Source organism: Conger conger, chromosome 9 (genome assembly GCF_963514075.1).
Source record: "Conger conger chromosome 9, fConCon1.1, whole genome shotgun sequence".
In the NCBI taxonomy this organism is placed as follows: Eukaryota; Metazoa; Chordata; class Actinopteri; order Anguilliformes; family Congridae; genus Conger; species Conger conger.
Window position 1 is genome coordinate 50,153,175 of NC_083768.1, and position 26,553 is coordinate 50,179,727.

Sequence of the window (26,553 nt, forward strand, 5' to 3'; positions counted from 1 at the left end):
ACTTATGTTATTAGTCACTTAATCATCTCTAATGTCGACTGAAATTAGTAGCCTAGATTATGCGGTAACATACGTTTACGTGTTTCATAACAATTTTCCAAAGTAGGCAACAGTGTAATTGTAATGCCTCAAACTTCCTGAAACTGGATTCCCGAAAGCAAATCGGTACAAGTTCCATGCATCGTATACGAAAAGATAACGGTACTTTCATGCGAGCGCAACACATGAGAAATAAATATATAATTTTACACAACATACGCTGTATTAACCGAATTTTCCATAAATTTTACTTACATCCAGAAATATAGACATTCCCTTCTTTAACTCCATTGGGGACCTTGCGTCGTCTGAGGGAGATTGTACTTCTTCCGAGCAATCCATGTCTTCCACGAACAAACTAATGCGAATGTGTTTAATCTTTATTCCGTGCACTGAGCTAAAAGGGCTATTTAATAAGATGCCATAAAAACGTGAGTGCTGCGCAGTGGGGCGCGTCTCAACTCGTTCGATACAACCCTACGTAAAGCGCGCCTCTTGTGACAAAAACGGGTAAAACAAGTCGCCAAACGCGGTGGTTGCAATTCAAACTTCTCCTCCTGACCACATGTTATGGTCACTCACGCCTAAAAACGAAGTCTTGGTCTTAGCATTAAGATGTGGGAAATTAGGTATCGAAAGCAGCACAGCTATATTCACTGAGACCGGATAGTGAAATTAGGGCAAAGAACCTTGTTTTTTCCCCCTCATAAAAAGTGTCGGAGTCTGATTCAGTAGGCGACATGTGTTAATCAGAGACTCAATTTTAATGAGTGAATATATAGGGGAGACCGGATGGTTGACACTTTTTATTCACAATTTCAGCACGTCATATCCTGGGGGGAATCATTTCAACACTAGTGTAACCATTTAAGTCTCAGGTAATTGTATGTATACCTGTTATCCTCGTGCAATAATATAATAAAAAGTGAACTCACAAAGTTTGTGAGACTTTGTGACAATCAACCTTGCAACGAGGTTGGTTGTGACACAATATAAATATTGTAATAAGTTTTAAATTTATAGAATTTGTAATGATCTATTACATAAGATGTTTATTTAGAACAATTAAATTAGAGAAAAAGGTTTTTCACCAACCTTTCTGAGACAGGTGCGTGGGGGGTTGGACACATAATGCAGGACTCAGACAGAGATGTAATAAAGTCCCATCAGGGCTTTATTCAGGGAATGTCCAGTAAGTGTAGTCGAAAAACAAGCAAAGTTCATACACGTGAAATCCAGCCAAAACCAAAGTACAGTACCGAGTGAGAGGCAGTCTCGTAATCCGTACACCATGCAAAAAGCCCAGTAACCAGGAAAGCTGTCAGCTGGGCAGTAGTACAGACGGACGGTAGGCAGGCTCCGGGTCGATGACGGCACAAGAGTCAAGACTGAAGTCTGCTCCGTGGGGCAAACGCACAAAGACAGCAGGCAAAGTTTGTGGTACAGGCAGGCAATGGTCAACAAAACAGAAGTCAACAACAGAAGTCAGCACTGACAAACAGGAGGCAACAATTTCACAAAGACTTGACATGAAACTGAGCTTATATGCCAGTGTAGACAGGTACAGACAATTAGCTTGAGAGCAGCATGAGAATGGAAATCAGGTGTGGAGATAATTAGTAATTGTTAGTAATGAATCTATCCTGCCCTAGCGTTAGTAAATTAGTAAATGACATGCACAAGAAATGTAAGGTAACAGGAACACATGGTTAGAATGTTAGTATTACCCAATCCTGATCTAAAGTTAGTAGATTAGTAAGAAGACAAGGGAAATTAGGGAAGTGTGAGTGACAGAAAGGGAGAGAGAGAAAAAGCATGTATGCAAGATTTGCAGAAAGACATGAAAAAGTGTATGCTAATCAATGAACAGAACATAATATGAAACAAACATAAATCGTGACATAACAAGTTTGCAAAACTATGACAATAAACTATATAACGTGACATGACAAGACTAACAATTAAGTCGTAACAACTAAACATGAAATGTAACTTGACATAAAACATAAAAACAATACATGACATGACAATAACGTAACTAAGACAATAACTAAACATAAAACATGACGTGACAAGCATGAAACGTGACACTTTCATAGCAACTTTTTCTCAACATGGTAAGGTACTGCTTAACCAGGTAACATTTCAAATATGTAGACAAATTAAAAATTACTAATGAAAAATTACTAGTGAGTACATGTTGTAGCCTAACAAAAGAAAAACCTATATAAATGATAGCTGTCAGGTTCTGTGTTTATTCATTATATGTATTGTCTAGGGCAGCACGGATGGTGCAGTGGGTAGCACTGCCGCCGTCCTGGGCATGTTCTCCCCGTGTTTGTGTGGGTTTCCTCCAGGTACTCCCGTTTCCTCCCACAGTCCAAAGACATGCATGTTAGACTGATTGGAGAGTTTAAATTGCCAGTGGGTATATGTGTGTGAGTGAATGGTGTGTGTGCCCTGCGATATTCCTGCCTTTCGCCCAATGTATGCTGGGATAGGTTCCAGCCCTTCTGCGACCCTGTTCAGGATAAGCGGGTTAAGATAATGGAAGGATGTATTGTAAGTGCTTAGCATTTCCGTTCATTGTTACCCTCTGTGCACACTGTTGTCTGTCTGTCAGTTCACTCATTCCCTGTCATTCGTTTCACCTGTCTCCCACTTCCTGATTGTTTCCCACACCTTTTCCCTCTCATTACCTGTGTATTTAACCCCTCTGTTTGTCTAGCTTGTCGCCAGATTGTTATGTGTCCTGACCATACTCTCCAGTGTTTATTTCTGATTGATAGCAGTTACAACCTGTTTTGTTTTCGACTTCCGCCTCTTGCTTCATGCGTCTGACTTGTTTTAAACTGCAGTGTATCGACCCGTTTTGGCTTTTCGACTTCTGTCCCTGGATTTTGTTTTTGTTTGTTTTGCCCGCTTGTTATCAACCCTTTGCCTGAGACTATGACTTTGTTTTGGATTATCCTTGCTACCTCTGTTTGCTGGTGTTTTGACCCTCTGCCTGGACACTTACTAACAAATTGCCTATCCCCCGCTGATTCTGTTTGCTGGCTATTGACCTCCGCCTGTTTAACCTGCCAAATTCATAATAAAGAACCTTGTTGTCCTGCGACTGGGTCCTGTTGTTCTGATCCCTGACAGATAGCCCTCCATTCTCAGCTTTCACTGTTGATAATTGTTTGAAGATTAATTGATAGCATAGAAGTATAGAAGAAAAACATCCATGAGTTGAAATTTTACATTTTGACATGAACAACATTAAAACCCCCCCTCACTTTAATAATGTGTGGTTTATTTGTGAAATTACTATTTTGGCACCTTCTAGGGAGTGAGATATAAACAGTGTGACAACCAACATTCGTTAATACCTCATTTTCATATGTATGTACGTATTTCACAGGCTACATTAGCTTCCTTTTAAATAATCTCAGACATAGATAGGTATTTCTGGGTATAGTATATCTTGACATTTTCCTATTTTGCTTTCCAAGCCTGTCTGTGGAAATTGGCATGGTTAAACAATGATGTAATACATCAGACAGGACAAAATAAAAAAGAAAGATTCTAAATCTAAATGTAAAATAAATGAAAACAAATCGCTTATAAGAAACATACTCATTTATCAGAATACTCTTAGTCTACTATTTTATTACAGTTCTTTTATTGGTAAGACATATTTTATGAAAAAATCCTATTATAGAAACTCAAAACTACACTACAATCCCAAAACTACAGTACAGTACAGACCTCAAACATTCATGCCAAACTTCCATCAAAATTAAACTTTGCCTTCATATGGCACACAGAAGACATCAAAAAATATTTCAAAAACACAGACGGGTTAGATTAACCATAACACACCAGAGAGATAAATTCAAAGCACTACAGCAAAAGCCTTTATAGCACTGAGTCAAGAGTATTTTCTGGTTTTCAGATTTTGATCTTTGCAATGTTACACTACTAACAAATGAGGGACTGTGCATATTTACAAATATTTTATTTATAAGACTGGAAAGTGATACTGAGTGAAACAGTCCCACAGTACAGTAAGCACAAGAAAAAAATGTAGTCATTTCAAAGGAAAGTAGCATTCAAAAACTGAACTCAGTATATGCAGCAAAAACAGCAATTTCAAGAATAGTTCACAATTCACACTACTCAGCATCGGCAGCTTGATCCCCGTCTCATCTCTGGGTTGGGTCAGGCCACAAAATTTCCTCCATTCACACATGCAGGAAAGGAGCATGGGAAATATGCCCTGGTGTACCTGATCTACCCTGATGGATTTATCTCCACAGACCTCCTCCATGGCCAACATAAGATTTTCCCTCACATAAGGGTTGCGATCATATACCCTCCACTGCGATGCAGAGAAAAATTTGTCAATATGGTGGAGGAATGGTGAATATGCAGGCAGAAATAAGACAGAAACTCTAGGGTCGTCAGTGAACTAGGTACAAACCAGAGCAGCATGATGGTAACTGACGTTGTCCCAAATGACAACATAGTGGGACTGCTCTGACCCTGGCTCCCCTTCTTACTGTTGATGTATGTTGTTTTCTATGGTATCTAGAAATAGCATGGCAGTGGAGGAGGCCTCCCTGGCTGATGGCGGCACATAGGGTCATGTTGCCTTCTCCTTTTCCTGGCACCTCAACAATGGTGTGCTGGCGAATAATATTTCTTCCTCTTCTCCACCTTTTCGTTGGCATAAACCCTACCTCGTCAACAAATACATATCTGTGGGGTTCGGCCAGAGCATTAAGCTCAAAAATCTCTACAAAAAATATTGTATATACACTCACTGAGCACTTTATTAGGTAGCTATTAGACTTATTTTTTGGAGTTATTGGTCCTCTGCTGACAGGAAGATGACAGTAACACAAATAACCACGCATTACAACAGTGGTATGCAGAAGAACATAGATGAATACACAACGCATCAAACCTCTAAGTGGATAGGCTACAGCAACAGAAAAAAAGTCTAATAAATACCTAATAAAGTGCTCACTGGGTGCATTACTGTACATCTACCTTGTGTACCATATTGGGCTTACCTGCACATGTTGATACCGTTGGTCCTTCACCCTGAAAGGTACTCACAGAAGCACAAAGTTGCAAACTATGCCCCTATTTATTGATCCTGAGATTGTGACTGATGTCTTAACAATTTTGCTGCTAAGTTTTTGCACCTGAAGAAAGGTCTGTTACCTGAGTTTAGATTGTAATGACCTGATTTTGCAGTTTTGACTGAAAGTATTTGCATGATGCATGAGCACAGTGTGTAATCAATCAGTGATTCATGAGGGTATTTGTTTGTCATTTGTTCGCTTAAGATTAAGAAATTGCGCTATCTGGTGGACAAAAGGGGCTATAGCAAAGCACATAACAAGCACTGTTAACATGTATTGCACAATTAGAAGTTGCCATCTTGTTCATTTTTTCTGATTTGCCTGTGAACAATCTGATAATGTGTGTCATATGATGAACTTTGAGTGTAGTTCATGTAGTCAGTTGTCAAGGTTGTAAGTGTTTGTATGGTTTGATTAATGTGTTGATAAATTGAAAGTTAGTACCTACAACTGAACAAATAGCAAAGATAGTTTCACAAGTGAACGATGTACCTTTGGTTAGGTCTGTAGGGTTATGTCTGTCAATGCCAAATGCAAAATAATTAGTAAGTTTCGTTTAAAACTGCTAAGACCTTCTTGTATTGCTGCTCACTCACATTGGTTTCAAAATAATGAGCTTACTTCTTTTGACATTCTAGAAAGCATGCATGCTATTAATTGAGATAGTAGACCTATAAAAAGATTGCACATAGTATGTGATGCCATATATTTTGTATATTTGATCAGTGCAAGGTCATTGTTATTGATTTCACTGGATACACTTCTGGTTGTATGACAATGAGCTGTAGTGTGGACCCAAATGCTGAGAGTCAGGTAGGAAAAAAATAAATAAAATTCATGGCAGTAGACAAAGGAAAAAACAAGAATCTTATCTACAGAAGCAAACACCCTAAATAAAAAAAAACACAGGGAGGAAAAACAAGGGGCACTGGAGGAACACAAGGGGCTTAATGTCTAGGGAAAAAGACAGCAACAGGGAAGACAAAACAAAGACTAAGCACAGAACAAGGGGACTGGGGAACAGAGAGGATCCTTACAAGTTGGGTCTGTAGAGTGTTGCTATAGCTTAATTCCAAATGTTAAAAACCTTGTTATTTGACTGCAAAACCAACAAGACCAAGGAAAAAGGCTAGGTCTCAAAATAATGCAGCTCCTCACCATCAAAAACTTTTTATGTGTCATTTCTTTAAATATTAGGAATGACCACTTAAATGCTTGAATGACCATGCAATAATCTGGAATGGTTTCCTTTTTGATTCTTCATTGCATTCTAATTACAGCACCAGTTCCATACATATTGTGTCATAGTGAGCATATTTTCCTTTCTGATATTGAAGCCTCTCCATTTCCATTTAAAAAGCCAAAACACTGCTCGGCCATCTTAAAAACGATGTACCTGTTCATCTTAAAAAGGTAGTCTGCAGCAAACAAAAAAATCCAAACCTGTTTCACAGCTCTTTCCATTAGCTTAAATAGCTAAGGCAGAGAAGCACCTCTCAATTATTTTTTCCTTATGATTTCACCTTATATCCTTTTAACAACCACCCGAGAAAGCATGAATTCTCTGCATTGAAATGGCTGTCTGCAAAATAAAAAAAGACCCATATTTCCAATGTAGGACCTGTAATGGCATATATTTAGCACATTTGTGGGTAATTGTTATGGCATATACTGAAATCTAATTTGATTATAAAGAGGATTTGATTGGAGAAGACAGTGTTCAAAGCCAAGTACACACTAAGGCAGAATGCATATGATAGTAAACTAACATGTGGCTTTGTGCTCCACACTCCCATTATACACACATATGATATGACTACAGTTCCACATTATGGATTAAAGTGACTGACACCAATGCCCAAGGGAAGCAGATCACATTATTAGCAGTGTAAAAACTGTAAGGTCCCCATTCTCAATGACTCAGTCATTTTTTTTACTTTCTTATGTATAAACTGAATCTCTGAGTTAGCCAAGATCAGAGCAGAAATATGTTTCAAGTAATTATACATCTGCAGATTCATACCTACCCTCTAAACTCCAGACTCCACAACCCTCCATATGGACTTTCTAGTTTACCTACTAGTTTCATACATTAAACCTATAGGCCAGTGGAGGATGGGCATGCCTGGGTTAGCTGGGTTCCTCCCGAGATTTCTTTGGGGAGTTTTTTCTTGCCTCGTTGAACTCATATGCTATTAGGGACTTATGGCTGATATGTTTAATTCTCTCTTGTGTTACTCTGTAAAGTGTCTTGTGACAGTCTTTGGTGAAAAGCGCTATACAAAAATAAATTGAATTGAATCGAATTGAATGAGGATACTGCTGCTGATTCATCACCCCAGTTCCTGGAGTATTATTAGGTTGTGAAGAAGGCTCCAATATCCAGTCTTGGGGTTGTTTTCAGTTATAAGGTTCTTCCCTTTTTACACGGGGCCCTGTTCCTACACCAGTGATGACACAGCATTCAAGACAAGAACATCTGAAGACCACATGCGCAAGGTGCATCAAGTCCAGTGCTCTCACCTGCAGACTGGGCAACCCCAGGAAGTGCTAAATCATCCAGACAGCGGTGGGGAGCAATTGATTCCAGAAATTTCCTCTCAAGAAAGGGTGAGCAATGAACAACTGATTCCATGCTCATAGTAAATCTCTGATTAGGACATTCGCTGGCCTGGCTGGCTTCTACACATGGCTCATTCCCACTTTACCTCAGCTGTTGTGCTTCTAACAGAGCAGGTAGTAAGCCATTTAAAGGGGTGTGTTTAAGAAGAGCAAGCACAGAAATAGTTTTGAAATCATGCTCTTAAACAACATCTCTTCATTCACTCATTATTAATTATTCCAATGTACCGTCTAAACATTAAGTAAGTACTTCAGCATAAGGTAGTGACCTCTATATTAATGGATGTAAATGTGTACTACAGTATCGAACAACTCCAATTGCAGGGCTGATGAGGGAAAGTGAGGGTTAAATCTATAACACTGGATGGAGGTCCCAGGACAGTAATGCCCAAGAACACCCTGTACTCTTTGGAAGCACTAAACTACTACCCTGGGAGCAGAGGAGGGCCTATGCAATGGAAATATTACATTGGTGTTTCACTTTTATAACACTTCATACAATTTTACTACAAATATTTTTGCCATGTTCCAGAAGCACTATCTGTCATAATCTGCTCATTTTACATCATCTTTAGATATGCACTTTAACCCAAATAAAAATACTATAAAACACTACACTGTACACTGTTATATTATAAGTTCACCAACACTTGAGGAGCATGATAGCTGAAGAAATTATTCTGGACAAGGGACAGCTGTTCAGTTCTGATGAGTCCAATGGTCCATATGTTCAATTTAAATGTGTTACTTGCAGCTCTGGTCAGATGTCAGTACCAATTGACAAAATACCACAGATGTTTCTTTATTCCAATCAGTGTACAGTAAAATAACAACAGAAATGTGCTATTTGCTGCAACATAATTTTAATAATAATACAATTTTCTGTATGGCGAAAATAATTAGTCACACAATTTCATCTGAGGGGATCGCTATATTCAATTTGAACTCTGACCACACTGAATATTTTCCAGTCTGGAATATTTAGATGTAACACCAATAAACTATATACTATTAAACACGGAATTAATTGCTGTAATTAAGTTTTTTTCCATGAGAACCAGTTAAGTTGAATTGCTAACTCCACATTAGCCTTAATTTGACAAGTCAACCGTTTTTAGTGAATGCGCAAATACGCGAAATAAATGTTTGTATTATATGTCCTCCATCACTACTCCTCTTGTTGTTAATTGTTCATACATTTTATTGCAATAACATAATGTATGTTGACGGCGCACATAAAGACCTCTTTATGATATGGAATTTATTGTGGTCAATCTCGCGATGCATACCATCGCGTGAATTTAAGCAGCTGTCGTCACATGGGTTGTGCACTTGGCATTCTGGGAAAATAAACAGTAGCCTACTCTGAATAACAGCGTCGACTCGGCAGCGTTTACTTCAGTTGCCAAAGTAAGAATTGCAGCTCCGTTAGATAGCTGGTTTAAAAACCAGACACCAAACATCAGTGCAGAGTCGTTCTACTTGAACTGATAAAATCGTAGTAGCTAGTTCGTGCAATGACAGAAACGTTGAATTGGATAGCACGACTTGAAGCAGGCGGGTAAAGAGTGGAGAGCACAGCAATGATTTAGCCAGGTAGCTAGCTAATGCAACACGACTAGGACTCGTAAAAGTTAGAGGATTGCTTAGATTCGTTGTCAGCTATTATCGATTGGTCACTGGCAATATATAGATGCTTAAACATACCTAGCATTAGCGGTCAATTCGTGCTGACCTACTAGTAAACGGCTTTCGATGATACCAGTTCTTTCTGTTGCGATGTTAACTGAGAATATGGCATTTTTTGCAACGTCGGATAACAAGCCAGCAAATCTATACCACAAATCATTGAACTGGCATAACGTTAATTCTAGACTGGTGTACCCAAGATAAATTAAACCATTTAATATTCAGGATGAATCCCTGTGATAAAAACATAGGGAGCGGGGTCAATCTATTGAGAACTGATTTTGTAAGCTATCAGGATACTCGTCTCTTTGTGCAGTAATTATCTAGTGTTTTGCTTAGATTGCCAGTTGGCTAAGAATTATATAATTTTTGGAAACTGATAATCTTGAAAAAAAATTCATTTCGATAAAGCAACTTGAATTATTTTGAAATCTTGCTGTAGTCGTTTTTTGTTATTCCAGGCAGTGCGACGTCAGATGGAAGCTAGATAGCTAAAATCGTGGCTGACTAGCAGGTAGTTAAATGCAACAAATGAAGGAAAATAAATAACGGCATTCTGATCAACGGTTTGATACATAATTAGCCAGCGCTTGTTAAAAACTTGCCCGACGTCAGGACCTCCTGAAAGGGCAATTATGTGGAACCCGGGATCTACAACGCTGCAATTCTTTGTCAAAGTCTTGAAACATACGGCTGGAAGAGGACACATTCAGCTGAGTCGCTGGCTACAGAGATCTTCCCAGGAATCCATGGACTGTGATAAAATCGACATACTAATTTGCAACGCATTTGATGAACGGGGCGCAGGTGGAAAGTTGGATGTGGACCTGGAGAGTGACATCAACAATGAAACGGGAATTTCTTTCCTCGGGGACGGACGACATCCCTGCTGTATCACCACCTGTTGTTTCAAAAGTGCTCTACTGGTGTGCATTCTGACAGCCGTCTGCTTCTCCTCGGTGGCCCTTGTCCGCCAGTACCTCAAGGACCTACTTATTTGGGTAGAGAGTTTGGACAGCCTGGTTGGGGCCCTTCTCTTCATCGTTGGGTTGATTTTAGTATCCTTTCCTTGCGGGTGGGGATATATAGTACTCAACGTGGCTGCTGGATACTTGTACGGGTTCGTATTAGGCATGGGGCTGGTGATGGTCGGGGTATTGATTGGGACTTTCGTCGCTCATGTGGTCTGCAAGCGGGCATTGACGGACTGGGTTTTAACCAAGATTGGAAACAGTGAACAGCTGAGTGCTGTCATAAGGGTTGTAGAGGGAGGAAGTGGACTTAAAATTGTGGCCTTAGCAAGACTCACACCAATACCCTTTGGACTCCAAAATGCAGTGTTTTCGGTAAGTAGCAAGTTGAATAAGCGGAACTATTAACATTTAGTTAAGTTGAATATTCAAAAGCTAAAATGTAATTGCACATATTTTGCCTGATATTCAAGGTTTTTGAATGACGTCCAGGTAATTGACCTTGACTTCCTTGGGTTGGGCAGGGGGCATGGAATCAGTTTTGATTTGACTGCATCAGGTTACAGGTCTGGAATTAGCTTGTCTTGTATTGCCCATGACCTGTGCAGGGTTTTTCCTTTCACCTAATGTCTGCTGACACAGGCACCATCCCCACCCCCACCCCCTCATGACCCTGAGCATGGGGATGGATGGATGGATGAATGGATGAATTAATGAATTAGGCTACCATCTTGTGAATTACAAACTCGGCTTTGGCTAGCCCACAAACCCTGGTCCTCGGTGTGCAACTGCAATGTGCGTCACCACGGTTCAAGTTTAAATATTTGAATGTACAAATCAAATGACAGACATCCATCATGTGCTCTGTTGCATCATCCATTAAAACGTGGTTGCTGTTTGCATTTACGCTATAATGCAGGGAGTTATCAGCATGGGTGCCAAGTACCCAAACAAAATGGCGAGACAAATATTGGTTACAGGTAATAACCTCAGAATCTCCATATCCTGCATCCTTGCCTATAAGGCATACAGTAAATCTTTAAACTGGAGCATGTTCAGTAAACTGCAAGTGGAATGAACGTATAAGTAAAAGACAAAATATTATAAATATTCAATAAGTGTTCAATATTTATTTTCACAACAAAATTGAGTAAGATGAACATATAAGAACATAAACTATGGAACTTCAACAAGAAACTGAAGATTTTGTCTGAAATAAAATGTGTCTGATAAAGACAATTTAGAACCTGGCTGATAATAGGATCTGCAGTTAGCCTATATTGGGCTGAGTTCAATACGTGTCACTTGGCTCTGAAAATAATGGCCTACCTTTGAGATTTGAACCCTGTCTTCTCCCTTATCCTTATCTTAATTTCATGCTGGGCACCTGTCAGTTATCTCAGGCTATCTGGAACGAGTGTGGGTGTTTTTCTGTTGTCTCAATCTGTTGCCCTCTTCTTTAAGGTAACACTAATCTCTTATTGCCCTGTTGCCGCAAGTTGAGAATTGGGCGAGAGTTAAATTCCCTAAACTTGCATAACAGTTATGTAATAGCGCCAGCTCCTCTCAGACATTATTACACTGAAGAGCGTACAGTACTTTACTAATTCAGCACCATTTAGCACAGGGCCTACACGCTTCATTCTCCTAAGACTATGAGGATCTCTGATTTATGTTCATTCAGCACTTGCTTTTGAAGGGTGATGAGATGTCTACTATCATTTAGCATACTTGCGCTCTGTAATTAAGCTGAAGGAACACATCACTTTGGCAGGTTGTGTGTTTGGGCTGCTTGTGTCCAGCGGCAGAGACTGCCCTCTAGTCATAACAAATGTGTAGCAATGTGTCATTGTCTTGCCATCACAGTCATGCTACCTGTCATTGGTGACATATACATGACATAATACTACTATAATATGCTATACTATAACTACATATCATGTCTGCATTGCTATGGTGGGGCAGTTTGCCTTTTTTAGCCTAGTAGGCGCAGGTCAGTAGTTAATTTTATCATTTGTTCTTTCAGTAGACAAATGTAATGTATGCAAATGCCAGACCATAATATCCCATGCACAGCTAGCAGTATATTTTTCCTCCAAGACGGGTATGACCCGTTCCACTACTGTTTGCAGGCATTTCTTACCCGTAATTAAACAAACCTTTGTCTTAATCAAGCAAACCCAGCAGGCCTCCAGCACTCCTCAAATGTGGAATATGAGTACTAGAATACTTGTAAGACTACTGTAATCCTTAAAGACAAGTGCAGAGTAACCCTGCTGTATGCTCCAGGCACCAGCCAATATTTTCTACGCAGCAGATTAGCTTACCCTCTACTGAAAGAAAATTCTAAAGGATGCCTTGAAACACTTCAGGGTAAGGTTGGGATTCTTCTGCTTATGTTCAATATGGGTGTCAAAAGTAATTGGCGGGGTCGACCGGGTTGATCCGAACTCGTCATTCCAGTTTGCAATGCTCACATGTTGCTCCCGGAGACCAGGCAGTCTTTCTTTGCCTTATTGTGTCACTAAACGCAACCGAGGGGATATGGTCCTTCTCTGGGAACGTTAGTCACGCTCTGGTAGAATCTCTAGTCATTAGAACCCTGAAACAGGCCTTCCCCCCCATCCCTGTTCCTGGAGATACTGCCCTGTAGGTTTTCATTTTAACCCTAGTTTGGCATCTACTAATTAGCAGCTCAATGATATCTCTGGCTGTTGAGTCGCTTTGTTAGGGTTGGAATGACTGTTGGGCGAACATCACCGGATTGAAGCCCAACAGGATGGTAGATCTCCAGGAACAGGGTTGGGCACCCTTGCTGAAGTATGCTTAAAAAATATGTTGGTAGCAACCAATGGTACCATTAATCTTTTGTGAAGACGTGTTATGGTTTGACATGGAGATGCTTTCTTTGTGTGTTCAACAAAAACACGGCAAGCAAGAAAGGCTTGATAGATTTGTTTAACCCCTTTTCTTAACAAAAGCTTGAAAATGACATTCTGTCTGGGTAACGTCCAGACTGCTTTGAGTAAGCACATTCTCTGTCAGTGGCTACATTACCCAAAATAAAATGGTTACTATTCTTGAACCCTTTTGGCTACAGGCATTATCCTGGTCTCTTCCGAAAGGTAACCCTTTAGGTTTGTTTTCCAAGAGTCAAAATTACAAAAATGTAATCCTCCTACATAGGCTCTGTGTAAATTAAATCACACACCAGAAACCAGGATTCACCTCCCGTTGTGTTTGGTTAGTTATGTACAAACATGCATTTGACTGTATTCCATTTGACAATATTTTTTCCACTGGCAGAAACAAGACAGGATTGACAGTGTTGAGTGACATTGCTAGTATCACCAGAGACCCTCATTCTTCTCATAAAGCAGGGTTAATAAGCAAGATCTCTTGCTAGGTCTCTTGAGTTTCAGTTTCAGCTTCGGGCTGTTTCCAAATGAAGGCCCTCTTTCATGCATCCAACGTGGATCTGGTTTACAACGCGCTAATCTAATCATCTTTGTATCTTCATTTTGATAACCGACGCAAAGGTATGACCTGTGGGCACGGTGCAGCCACATCCTAGGGTAACGTCCAGACTGCTTTGAGTAAGCACATTCTCTGTCAGTGGCTACATTACCCAAAATAAAATGGTTACTATTCTTGAACCCTTTTGGCTACAGGCATTATCCTGGTCTCTTCCGAAAGGTAACCCTTTAGGTTTGTTTTCCAAGAGTCAAAATTACTCTAAATATTCCGAAAACAAAGTTACAGAAGCTGAAACAGAGAGGAAGTGGAAGCTTTTTTTCTTGCTGAAAATATTTTATGTTTTTGAGTGGATACAGATTATTGTGGCTTTTTAGAATGAGAAAATATTATGCATTTGGTTCGCTGGACCCCTGCTGTGAAAATGACACTGACATTACCTTGATTCGTGTAGTCTGGATTTCCAAAATGCAGAAAAGGTGACGTCCCACCCCCCCACCCCCCGTACTTGTTTTACCACCCACATAAATAAGCGAAAGCAACAGCATCTTAAAATAGGTTATACAGATAGAACCGTGAGTTTTAATGCTTTCAAACTGTATAACCTGCTACCATAGTGATTGAAAATCACACTGTGAGAAAACACCACCCACAGGACCGGTGTGACTTAAGGGGTTAAATAATTTGCAGTTTCATGGAACAAGTTTCCTTTCAGGTAAACATGACACAAGCCCGGTCTGTTTGCAGTTGCTGTGTGCATGTCCGTTACTAAAATGGAGGCACTGCCACACACTGAATCCAACGGCATATAAAATACACTTACAATAAAAATTCTATTATGAACTCCGCAGCAGCAGACGGTGTGATAACCGTGAAGTGACCGCAGGGGAGGAAGTTCTGGCCTGCGGAGCGACTGCAGGGCCAAGACACCACCCTACCTTCAGCGCTCTTCAGCATTTTTGCTGGTCCTAAGAGCGAACTGCTGATTTGTTTATTCTCGAACATTAACACGATCAGTTGAGGATCAATTTGTGCGCGCAGTAGTCTGAAAATGGAGGCCCGTGGCTCTGACAGCCTGCATACGGCTTGCGTAAGATTACTCTTACCATCACGCTGTTTGCATAATGGATTCGCTGCACTTTTAGCGGGTCCGGTGGAGTACGCCCTCTGGCATTTGGAGAGGACGCCATGTTCCCCTTTCTGAATGATAAGAGGGACATTTTCTAAGCCACGTCACTGAGCATCCAGAAATATTTTAACATTAGGCCTACATCTTTAGTGTGAAAGTTTTCATGCATTATGCAATCTATTCATGCAGCTATTCATACCCTTTGTCATGTTCACTGCTCAATTTTTTTTGCTGCGGTTTCATTAAAATATGCAGCACATCACAACCAACTTTTTACCTCCTGATGCATTTTCCTACCATGCATCTGTTCGTTACCAGCCAGTAATCAGCCAGCTTGGCTTAGTTTATGTAGGCTACACCTTAGAATGCCAGATTGCCAGATTGGAAGTACAAAATGAGGACAAAAGCAGTGCTTTTGGCAGTTGGAGGCTTAAAAAAAGTAAAACATTTTGAACGTGGCAGGATGAACTGCCTCGAGACTCGTCATTCCAGTTTGCGATGCTCACGTGTTGCTCCCGGAGACTAGTCAGTCTTTCTTCAGCGTATTGTCACTGACAGTCATACACTATACATCGAGGGGATATAGTCATTCTCTGGGAACGCCCAGTTAGTCACGCTCTGCTAGAAATTCTAGTCATTAGAAACCCTATCGCAGGCCTGCCCCTCCCTATCCCTGTTCCTGGATATCCACTGCCCTGTAGGTTATCAGTTCAACCCTAATTTGACACAATTAGCAGCTCAATGTATTTCAATATATTGAAAATATATATTGAAAATGTAATCCTCCTACATAGGCTCTGTGTAAATTAAATCACACACCAGAAACCAGGATTCACCTCCCGTTGTGTTTGGTTAGTTATGTACAAACATGCATTTGACTGTATTCCATTTGACAATATTTTTTCCACTGGCAGAAACAAGACAGGATTGACAGTGTTGAGTGACATTGCTAGTATCACCAGAGACCCTCATTCTTCTCATAAAGCAGGGTTAATAAGCAAGATCTCTTGCTAGGTCTCTTGAGTTTCAGTTTCAGCTTCGGGCAGTTTCCAAATGAAGGCCCTCTTTCATGCATCCAACGTGGATCTGGTTTACAACGCGCTAATCTAATCATCTTTGTATCTTCATTTTGATAACCGACGCAAAGGTATGACCTGTGGGCACGGTGCAGCCACATCCTAGGGTAACGTCCAGACTGCTTTGAGTAAGCACATTCTCTGTCAGTGGCTACATTTCACTGTAGCCTGAGCCTATTTCTGCTGAAGTGGAAATAATGGATAATGAACCCCTGCATTATCCATTATTAAGGGTAACCCAAAATGCTTGGACTGCAAAATGGGGTCGATCCTACATCCTGTAATACTGGAGACCACACTCTATAAAAGTACCAGTGGTGTTATTGCAAGACCATCCAACCATTTATGAACATAACATTTTGATACACACAAAGCAAGCAATTATATGGTATCACATTACTATTAGTATGTTAGAAGAGATCCTATTGGATAAAAGATTAGACTGGAGTAAACAAAAAAGTGCATCTACGTATTTTTAACTAAGTGCCTAAACTTCTTTTATGCTGTCTAGATATATGGACAGATTTTGGTCAGAAAAATGGAATTAAAATAACACATCTGCTGCTCAGTATAACTGGGATTGGAATCGGTAGCCTACACTATGTTTGGCAGAGGAGAGGAACCGTATTTGAAGCTTCCCCCAGTGAGTCTCACCATAAAGTTGCCATGAAAAGTTGCCATAAAAATAAACAAACCACATATCAATGGCACATTTTGTCTCAATATGTGTTGCAAGCAGTGGCAAACCCAGCTGTATACCTCCCTCAGCTACTGCGTAAAAAATGTGCCTATCAATGTCTAAGAAATGTAATCCGCCTATTGGCCGAGGCAGTATCTATGCTAGTTACTGTTACTGGATTTTACCTTGGGAAGAAATGCTGTGGGTGCCCCTGGTTGGAAAAGCAAGTATCTTGTTCTGAAAGGTTTACAATAACACAGGCTATGTCATTGCAGTGAATTATGAATTTAAAATTGTTGAATTGCAAATGTGTTCATGCCCTGTTTCAGTTGTAACTTTTGTATACTTTGTATACTTTGTATACTTTGTATACTTTGAGGCAGCTGGCTCATTCGGTTAAGGATACATAGATGAACCCCAGGGTCTCTGACATGAATCTGGATCATAACAGTGCTGACTGTGGCTAGTGGCCCCGTACGGGAAATGTATTTTCAGTTTGCCTCCCTTTGAATGCCAAATTCTTTAGTATGAGAGTATGAAAAACTGTGTAGCTTAATACTGCAGTAATTCAATTCAAGAATGCTTCATTAGCATGACTGTAATAAGAACATTATTTCCAAAGCAGGTAGTAATAACAACTAGGTAGTTAAACAGAATCATTAAAGGTAATACGTGTGCCATGTGCATGTGCCTGTACTGTATGTGTATGTCGGTATTTGTGTGTGTATACACGTGTATGTTTGTGTGTGTATACACATGTATGTTAGTGTGTGTGTACACGTGTATGTTTGTGTGTGTACACGTGTATGTTGTATGTGTGTGTATACTGCATATACACTGTATCTGTATATACAGTAATTGTCACTGATGAAGGTGTGAAAATCTGGATAGCTCCCAACCCCACTGCAAGGCTAGCAGAATGGTCTCTTGACAGTTATTGACGGCGAAGCACATAATTGTGACCCGGACGGCATAAAGCAGCATTATATAGTCACTGCATATTAATGTCCGCTCTCCATCTTCGGTCAGCTGTGTAATGAAATAGAAGTGGGTCATGAATCTTTTGGCGAGAGAATCACCATTTAAATGTGCAGGGTTTTGGCTTAATAATTAGCTTGTAAAGTCAGTTTTGTTTCCATGTTTTCAACTACTGCCTGTGCCCCTCCCCCCAAGGCCATGACCCCTTTATTCCAAGGTAAAGCTTTGCAGTACACCATAGCAGCAATGCATGTCTCAAAGAAAGAAAAGTGATACCTGTACATCAAAGTAAAGGCTCCCAAACAGGTTTAAAGATGAAATTATTGCCAACTGCACCCAGGTAATAACGTTTGTCTGTAATTGTCATTAAAATTAGCGACTATTAAATTACCTTTTCAACAACAGGCTGCTTCATACCATATCTTTTTTTGGACATGTGCTACTTTCTCTGTACTCATCTGTGCTCTTATCTCAGAGGAACCAGGATGAACTGAAAAGTAAAATGATGTCCACGTGTGGCCGTTGCAGCCAGTGCCTGCCTTGGCATAGAGTAGCACCAGCATCTGGAATACTGCAGGAGGAATAGGACACCACTCTTCCATCAATCAATTTATGCTCCGAGTTGGTGCCGGTGAACTCAGAACACGCAGTCTTAGGCACCATTCCAGAATATTCTGTGCATGTGCCATTAGGTTCAGATGCTGACTAAGAATGATGTATGGATAATGGCTGTTTCCTGCTCCTCAGACCACTGGTCGAATGCTCGTGTTCTGTGGATGCACGATTGATAAACGGAAGATACTAGCCTTGCATTCTAAGCATATGCACCCAAACCAGAAGAAAATGCTTCCCAAGACATTATGAAACCGTAAAGAACCCATCACTGTTGGACCAGTATTTCCTTCACTTTGTCCACTGCAGTCCACCTCCCCACCCCCACACTCAAAACAAAGTCACATTGCATCACATAATGCATTCCCAACTGGATCCATTCCACAAGAATTATAATTTGTAATGCTCGGCACACTACATAATTCAAAGAATTTCATGTAAAGTGATGCATTGTTCCCAGGTTAGTAAGCAACAGGTTCTACAATATAAACAGCATTATGCTAATCTGAGCCACAGCCTGTTCAACATGAGTTGAACATTTTCCAAAGGAGATAGACATGCTGCTTTTACACTTGGTAATGAGTGAGAGACTTGGTTTCTACAACACCATACAATTCTCACACAAATGAAAAGCGGGGGGAGGGGGGTACCAGCTTTTCAGAGACTGACAAGAGGCACTTTTCAACGCATGGAAAAACAAACAACCGGATAACCCTTTGAGGAATGTTGGCGTTAGTCAGCCTTATTGGGAACATTTGCCAACAGCACTGCATTGTGTTCATACCAGACAGGTGACAGTTTGGTGGGGGTGTGCCACTTAGAGATGGGGGGAAAACATCCATACAGCCTAGTACCGCGATACAATACAAAACAGTGACGGCAAGCATCAAAATTTTGTCAGAATATATATTTTACAATGTCGTTTATTTTTGTAATGATTTGAATGCATGATGATGATGCTGAGGTGACGAGCCAGGCTCCGTAGAGCTCGTTAAAATCATACAATTGTGTCTCTTAATTATCTTGTCATATCCCTTTTATAGCCTACCGTAGTTGTGAATCCTTAAACTTGCAAAATAATTTGAAGTTATTTTCGTTAGGTGTTTTGCATACAAAATGAGTCTAAAGGTTATTAGCAAGAAAAGGTTTCATTTCCATGGCAACATGAGGGTCAGACTAAATCTGAAAAACAACCACAGCCATCCCTTAGTAAACATTAGTTTAGAGGAGGGCAGTCAAATTTAAAGACAAGCTAAAATCAAAACTCACTTTTTCCCTCAATTTAGTAAATTCTTCATAACCATATGTACATGCCTTAAAGTATATATTCCAACAAATGCATAATATATTCACGCCAATGTTTTTATTTTTATTTATTCTTTTCCCCATCCACTTCCTGGACGACGTCATCGTGACGACGTGACGACGTCATCGACGTGCATTCTTATTTGACGTCCCCCTCCTCATTTCACGTCAGTCAAATCGACTCCCCGCCATTCAAAAAGTAGTGAGTAAAAAAAAAAAAGCAAAATAATGAATTTGTCCTTTGACCCAATCTCCCATAATCCCATCGGTGTGTGAAAGGCTATGTCCTTGCCATCTGAAACTGTCAATAAGCTGTTACGTCTTCGCAACTGGTTAAGTGAAACAGTGCTTAGTAATCTAGTATAACTGCATTTAATGACACTGCTTTCATAGCATGAGGGTGTGCCAATTGGAAAATTGGGTTGGCAAAAAAATAAAAGCTCACAACAGGGGATCGGCATATTACAGCAATGTTGTAGTGCTGAGATTGTCGAATATCACGTTCATTTTTGCCATTGTGTTTTCAAGTAGCCTATGTTAAATAAGTGCTATGCAGTGGTGCTGTCGCTGTCTTGTAATGCAACAATTCTCTAAATGTCGTCTCAGCTTCAGCTGCTGCTCACTATTAAATAAAATTAATTTTCTGAAAATAGAATGTTCCCAATAGCATCCAAGTTATACGCAGTTTTCTATCAACCAACCAGATAGCGATGGCGTTAGCATGGAGAGTCTATTAATGCTATATTGTGTCTTTAATTTAAAATGCAAGTACTGACTAAACTAATGTTAAATATGCTGCAATTAATTGCCCCCCGCTTTCTTCTTATTTCTGTGAAACAGAGGCCTCTCAGCTCAAGATGGTCTGGTGATTTCTCCGAGTTATATTTCCATAGCACTGTTATGGGTTTCAGCAGTGTCAGTAAAGGGCTTGACACTGACCTGTTATTGCCTGTGAATGTATTATTTTCTAAGCATTTAGCAATATGCCTCAGTCCCCCAGCCCTTCCCCCACAAAAAAGAACTATTGATTCAGAATAGTTGCAAACTCTATGCACTTTGTTTTACATCGTTTCATCATTGTTGTCTAAAATCCTGTGAAACTGACACCACTTAAAGGTGCAATGGAAAAGAAAATACAGTATGGTTGATTCCTGCTTTTTGAAATACATTTTTTTTTTCTTCAGCTACACGGATATTGTGATGTATTGTAAATGTTTGTGATGTAACATCTCAGAACCATCTGTATTGTGATGCTACTATCGTATCATGTGATTCCCAACCCTAGACTGCCACTGTTCTCTGATAAACATCACCTGCCACGTGCTATGCTCACACTGCCGCTCCCTGTGAGCCTGTGTTTCTCAGCAAATTCCAATGTTTCCCCAGACCATGTTCCCACAGGTGGTCTCTCAGAGTGCTTCCATACTACTTTCCAAAGGAACAGCCTGCCCAGTTGTGTGCAGAAGGCCAAATATTTCCAGATTTTTCTGGAGAGACTCGTGAGTTATTTGTGCGTCAGAGTTTGCTAATCGATTGGTCTCCTCGCACAGATCACAGATGTGTCCTTGCCAAATTACCTTGTGGCTTCGACGGTGGGCCTGTTGCCTACACAGCTCCTGAACTCGTACCTGGGGACGACGCTTCGAACGATGGAGGACGTCATCGCCGAGCAGAGCGTCAGCGGTTACTTTGTGTTCAGCCTGCAGGTATGTCCCTGCTGGCACGCACAGATTTATTTTTAGAAAGAACTTTCCAGAAACCGGGTGTATGCATTGCATGTTGGTCCTACGGTGCCTTTCCTTGGATACAGTCAACATTTACTGTAAAGCTGCAGTTTGAGTTCGAATAAACGCGTAGCATTCACGTTTATTCGAACTCAAACTGCAGCTTTACAATGGTGACAAAAATGGTTTGAGATCACTAAACTCCTAAAACTAGTTTTGTGAAGAAAGGCACAAACATAGTGAATCAAACTAACCTTAAGAACAAATATTGACTAAATCCATAGTGTTGACCTCTCCCTTTTAAATTTCTTATTTTGGCTTGATCTTCTTCTCCTTCTTAGGCTGTTCTGATGATTGCAATGCTCCTTAAATGCTTAAGAAAATTGTACATATTATTTTACAACTAATCGAATTTGTTGTTCCTCAACAGTCCTCTTCATAATGCCAGCTTGGCCTTGTGCTTCTTTGAAAGCAGAAGGAACATCAGTTTTAGATTGCGGATCATGTTTCTGCCTGAGAAAAACAGGAAATATCTTTTCAGGGAGGAAAACATTTATATTCTTGGTGTCTTCTGAGGAAGAAAACATGTTTCGCCACCAGCAACAACAGGCTTGGCATTTTGGAGGGAATTCAATGTGACTGAATACTGGGATGTATTGTCCAGATATGAGATGGACTATTAGGATGAAAACCAGACTGGTAAATTGGTCTGGTCTGAACGGTAATTTGACAGGTAGCTGTGGCATTGGTTGTCTGGGGGTGGGAGTTTTCTCAAAGAAACTTGTTTGTCCGGACACTTTTTGCGCTTATGGTATGGAACATCTGAGTAAAGTCTCTTGCCACTTTCCCAGGATTTGTGACCGATGAAAATGGTGAGACCAGCTTGGGGTTGGGTGGGAGTAGAGAGGCATTTTTCCAATATCGCTGTGCCTGTGAGCCAGTGACTATTTTCCACGTTCTTGGCTGTACTGTTCTACAGGAAAGCAATGTGTATCTCTTGCTGATCGCCTATGGCATTTAGCCTGTCATTTGGAGGAAATAATGCTGAGGCAAACCATTTAAACTTGGCAGGTTTAAATCCACCCTTCTGCTGGAAAGATGAAGCCAGTTGTGTCCTGGCGTTGCAGACTCTTCATCGTATTAAGCTAAAGGCATAGATCAAACTTGAGTCTGGCTTCAGTATCAACCCTGTACTTGTGGCAAAATGCTGCATTATTTAACACAAGCCAAAGTGGGTCTGCATAAGCAACGAGCGCTATGCTAAACCTTCTTCCACCTCGTTCCTCCCTTGCAGATCATCATCAGCATAGGCCTGATGTTTTATGTCGTCCACCGAGCACAAGTGGAGCTGAACGCGGCGATCGCAGCCTGCCAGATGGAGCTCAAGTCCTCGTACATGAACGGAAGCACCACGAGCCACGGGAACTCCACCTACTGCAGCAAGCGGACGGCAGCGCAGGTCAACGTGGTCTGAACCCTGGCACTAAAATCTCCCGTTTTCGGTTATTCCCTCCCCCCCCCCCCCCCGCCCCCGCCCCCCCTCTTCTTTTCCATTTGCGGCCATGCGGTACTGAACCGAACCGAACGCCAAGGTAACGGCGTGCCAAACTAATGAATGTGCGGAAGGGCTCTCTGGCAGTTGTGCGTGCTATCGGTGCTCTGGCCGGTTCCACGTCATCGGGCAGGGGAGATACGGCTGCTGATACACAACCCCGGAAAACTGCGGGGTCACAAACTCTGACCCCAGAGGCATGCCGAGGCCAACGCGTGGGAAGCGTGGGAACACTGAGCCAGTACTTCGTTATATATTAGGAACTGTTTTTAAAAATTGGTTGTGCGGTACATTTTGGGCTTTTTAATTGCTTATACATTTTTTTTCCCTGTATAAATGGTACTAATTATGAGTTTTTATTTTGGTATGTTTGAAGTTCACAATGGGCTTACAGGGTGTTTTCATGTTAAAAACACAAAAAGAAAGAGGCCGGGTTAATCTTCACCGCAAAAAAAAAAAAAACGTCTTCACCTCATTGTGAGATGGTTTGAAGGAAAGCAGGTGTTGTTCTCGTTACGCCAGGTCAATATACTCAAAGTAATGCACAGAGGTACACTTTACCACAATTAACAAGCATCTTGATATTTCTAGAAAAAAGCAAAGGAAATGGGGGCATTATTTTTCATGGGTACACATAGACTTTTGTTTTGAATAAGCTATTCGACGGGTGCATCTGGACAGCTGTTCCAGCTGTGGCAGGATGTCAGTGGCCGGTCTGAGTAGATTGCCGGGGGCCTCTGTGTGTCCTCTAGGGAGACGCGTCCTTTAACTCGGTCACCCGTGTTTTCGCTCTCAGTCACTGTGAGAACAGATGGAGGCAGACGGCAAATATTCTGCATGACCCCCCCCCCGCCATCCTACCCCCCAGCCCCCCAACATTCTGCCAGGAACCTTTCGTAAATTGTGATTAAATCCAGTGTAGTATAGGGCCTTTATTGCTCACGCAATCTAAAATATCACTACTGACAGAGCGGATTGTCGTGGCCAGCCATCAATCTTTTTTAAACGCGATCAATTGTCCCTCCCTCCTAAAAAGACAGACATGGAATGATCCATCTTATTACGTTTTGAACGGTTATAATTATGTTGTCTTTTTATTATTATGCTATCTGTCATTGTCCCATTTAGATTTGCTTTGAGTTAACCCCTAAGTGGCTAAGTTTACTGAATTACTCAAAGCTTTTTAGACTCGATTCCTGTGTTAGAAGTATCAAACCTGCTTCAGAATAACATTGAGTGGCACTGCTGTACAGAATGAGGCCAACAATGGCGATACAGCCACATCTGAGTTCATATTAATATGAATATGAATACAGAAAAGAAACTGAAATGGGACATCATTACCACAGCTTTGGATTTAAACAGTATTTTTCCATTCATTATATTTTCTCGGGAAGAAACATTTAGACTCTTTGCATCTGAAAACCATTAAATCCCAAAGTCTGCTGTGCTTATCGTGTCGATAGAATTTGGCTAAAGGAGGTTTTTGGTTCAGTTTTTGATTTTTTAAAAACATTGCCCCAAGGTATGCACAAGAGAAAGGCTTTGTGTGCATGATTCTTTTTTTAAAGAATAAACTACAGCCATTTATTTATAAGGCTTGACACAACTGAGACTTCATATCATATCATTATCTGTTTAAATATTGACAATCAGATGTGATGTGGATGATGAGTTGGCTGTACAGTTTTCTGCACACATATCTATATCATATATATTTTTCCTGTCTGCTGCTGTTCAGATTTTTTGTTTAAGTTTTGAATGATCAACGCTGACAATGTGTATGTTGGCAAAGGGCTCCCATGAAAAACACTTCTTTTTTTTCTGTTGAGTAGCCAAAACTGACCAATTATTTTACTGTGGTTTTATAAGCTAAAAACCAAGTAAAACAATTGTCTTAGAAATATTATGTTGTTTGAAACATTCCTTTTCTGGGGGGTGGGGTGGGGAGTATTTTTCAATGCTGACATGTACCCTGAATCTGTTACGGAGAGTAAATATACCCTAAGAGTTATGAATATAGCAATAATGTTTGAAAAGCTAGCAAGATGAAAAAAAAACAACAACTGGATAATATTTGAGCATCCAACATTCCCTGGCTTTTTGCTACAGTATTAACCTGCCTTTTTACCTCCAGCTGCCTCTGATATGTTCAAGACTACATACAGAACCACTCCGTTCACTCTGGGCAGGCGTGACTTGCGGTTACAATGAAGCCGGACAAAATCACTACCCTCCGCCAAGTTATGTCTGATGCAAAAAATAAAAGAAAAAAGGAGGTATGGAAGGATAGATCATATAGACTTACTCATGATGTTGCTTTGAAAATGTAATACGTTTTAAATAAAGATCTGCAAACCTTCTGTGGGTTCATACATCAAATGCCATTGCTCCATCTACAGACTATTGAACTGACATTATAGTTATGCAACAATGGAATTCAACTATGAAATCTGAGGGGTGAAGGGGGGGGGTTTCATGAGTTTTGGGTTAGTCCTGGCCTATGGGAGAAAAAAACGTATACACTCACTGAGCAGTTTATTAGGAAAATGTTTACTTTATTACACCTACTTATACGTGCGATTATTATTATTATTTTAATCTTTAAAAAAATCCAGTGAGCAGCAGTTCTGCAGACATAAACACCTTGTAAATGAGAGACATCGGAGTAGAATGGCCAGACTGGTCAAAGCTGACAGGAAGGTGACAGTAACACAAATAACCACACATTGGTATGCAGAACAGCCTCTGAACACACAACACATCATAATTCTTAAGTGGATAGGCTACAGCAGTAGAAGTCTAAAAAAATAAGTAATGAATACCTAATAAAGTGATTGGTGAGTGTACATCTAGTTCTAGATCAGGACAAACCAGGGTCTGTGAAATCCTCTTCCCAGTTGTATCAAGTGCATTATACATAGACTGTATTTTGTAATACAGAGAATTTTACAGTGTGTAAATGAATATTTATCGCTGTAATATGCTTGTTCAGTGTTATTTATGGCAGAGTTGTCTTACATGTAAAAGTTGTTAATTTCACTCTGGGATACAAAACAATTGTTAGGATGTAATAAAAATAAAAAAGTAAAACGATGGCTCTTTTTACTGTACTGGACAATGACCCTAGGGACAATTTAGACTTTGTTCAGCTGCAAGTCCCTTTGATAAACAATTGATAAGGACTGCTTATGTAGCCTTGGCTACTGTAATTAGACACCCAAGTGTTTCTATGGAAAATGGCCACATGTGGAAATTGATCATGTGGGCGTAGCAAATTATCATAAACTGAACATTTTCGGAGAGCTTCGTGCACATTGTAATATTGCTATTTGGCTGCATTGCTGGCCACATAGACGATGCCTTTCGATTCCATTTTCGTGCTCCCGTCATTTAAAAGCTCTGCCTGACACTTTTAAACCGCATTTTTTAGATGTCAATCGCACTGTGGCAACTAGTGTGACAAGGTGGGACTCTTCCCCTTGTGGAGTTGTCTAATCAATGATTACTGCAGCGTTACCGAAAGAAGACGCCTCAAGTCACCGAATCCTTAAAAACAATTCCT

General features: G+C 40.5%; 2 protein-coding genes across 2 annotated transcripts in view; one reads left to right on the plus strand and one right to left on the minus strand.

Moving 5' to 3' along the window:
• Positions 1-505, minus strand: part of necab1 (N-terminal EF-hand calcium binding protein 1) — a 38,867-nt gene extending 38,362 nt beyond the window's left edge. Inside the window, exon 1 of the mRNA XM_061255184.1 lies at positions 295-505. Coding sequence (XP_061111168.1) covers positions 295-381 — 87 coding nt within the window. The 5' untranslated portion in view covers positions 382-505. The remainder of the gene's footprint in view (positions 1-294) is intronic.
• An 8,643-nt stretch (positions 506-9,148) lies between these two features.
• On the plus strand, positions 9,149-26,084 carry tmem64 (transmembrane protein 64). The gene is made up of 3 exons (XM_061254836.1): positions 9,149-10,834; positions 21,263-21,418; positions 22,731-26,084. Exons 1-3 carry the CDS (start codon positions 10,124-10,126, stop codon positions 22,908-22,910), a joined length of 1,047 nt encoding a protein of 348 aa, XP_061110820.1. The 5' UTR covers positions 9,149-10,123; the 3' UTR covers positions 22,911-26,084.
• Positions 26,085-26,553: the final 469 nt, after the last annotated feature.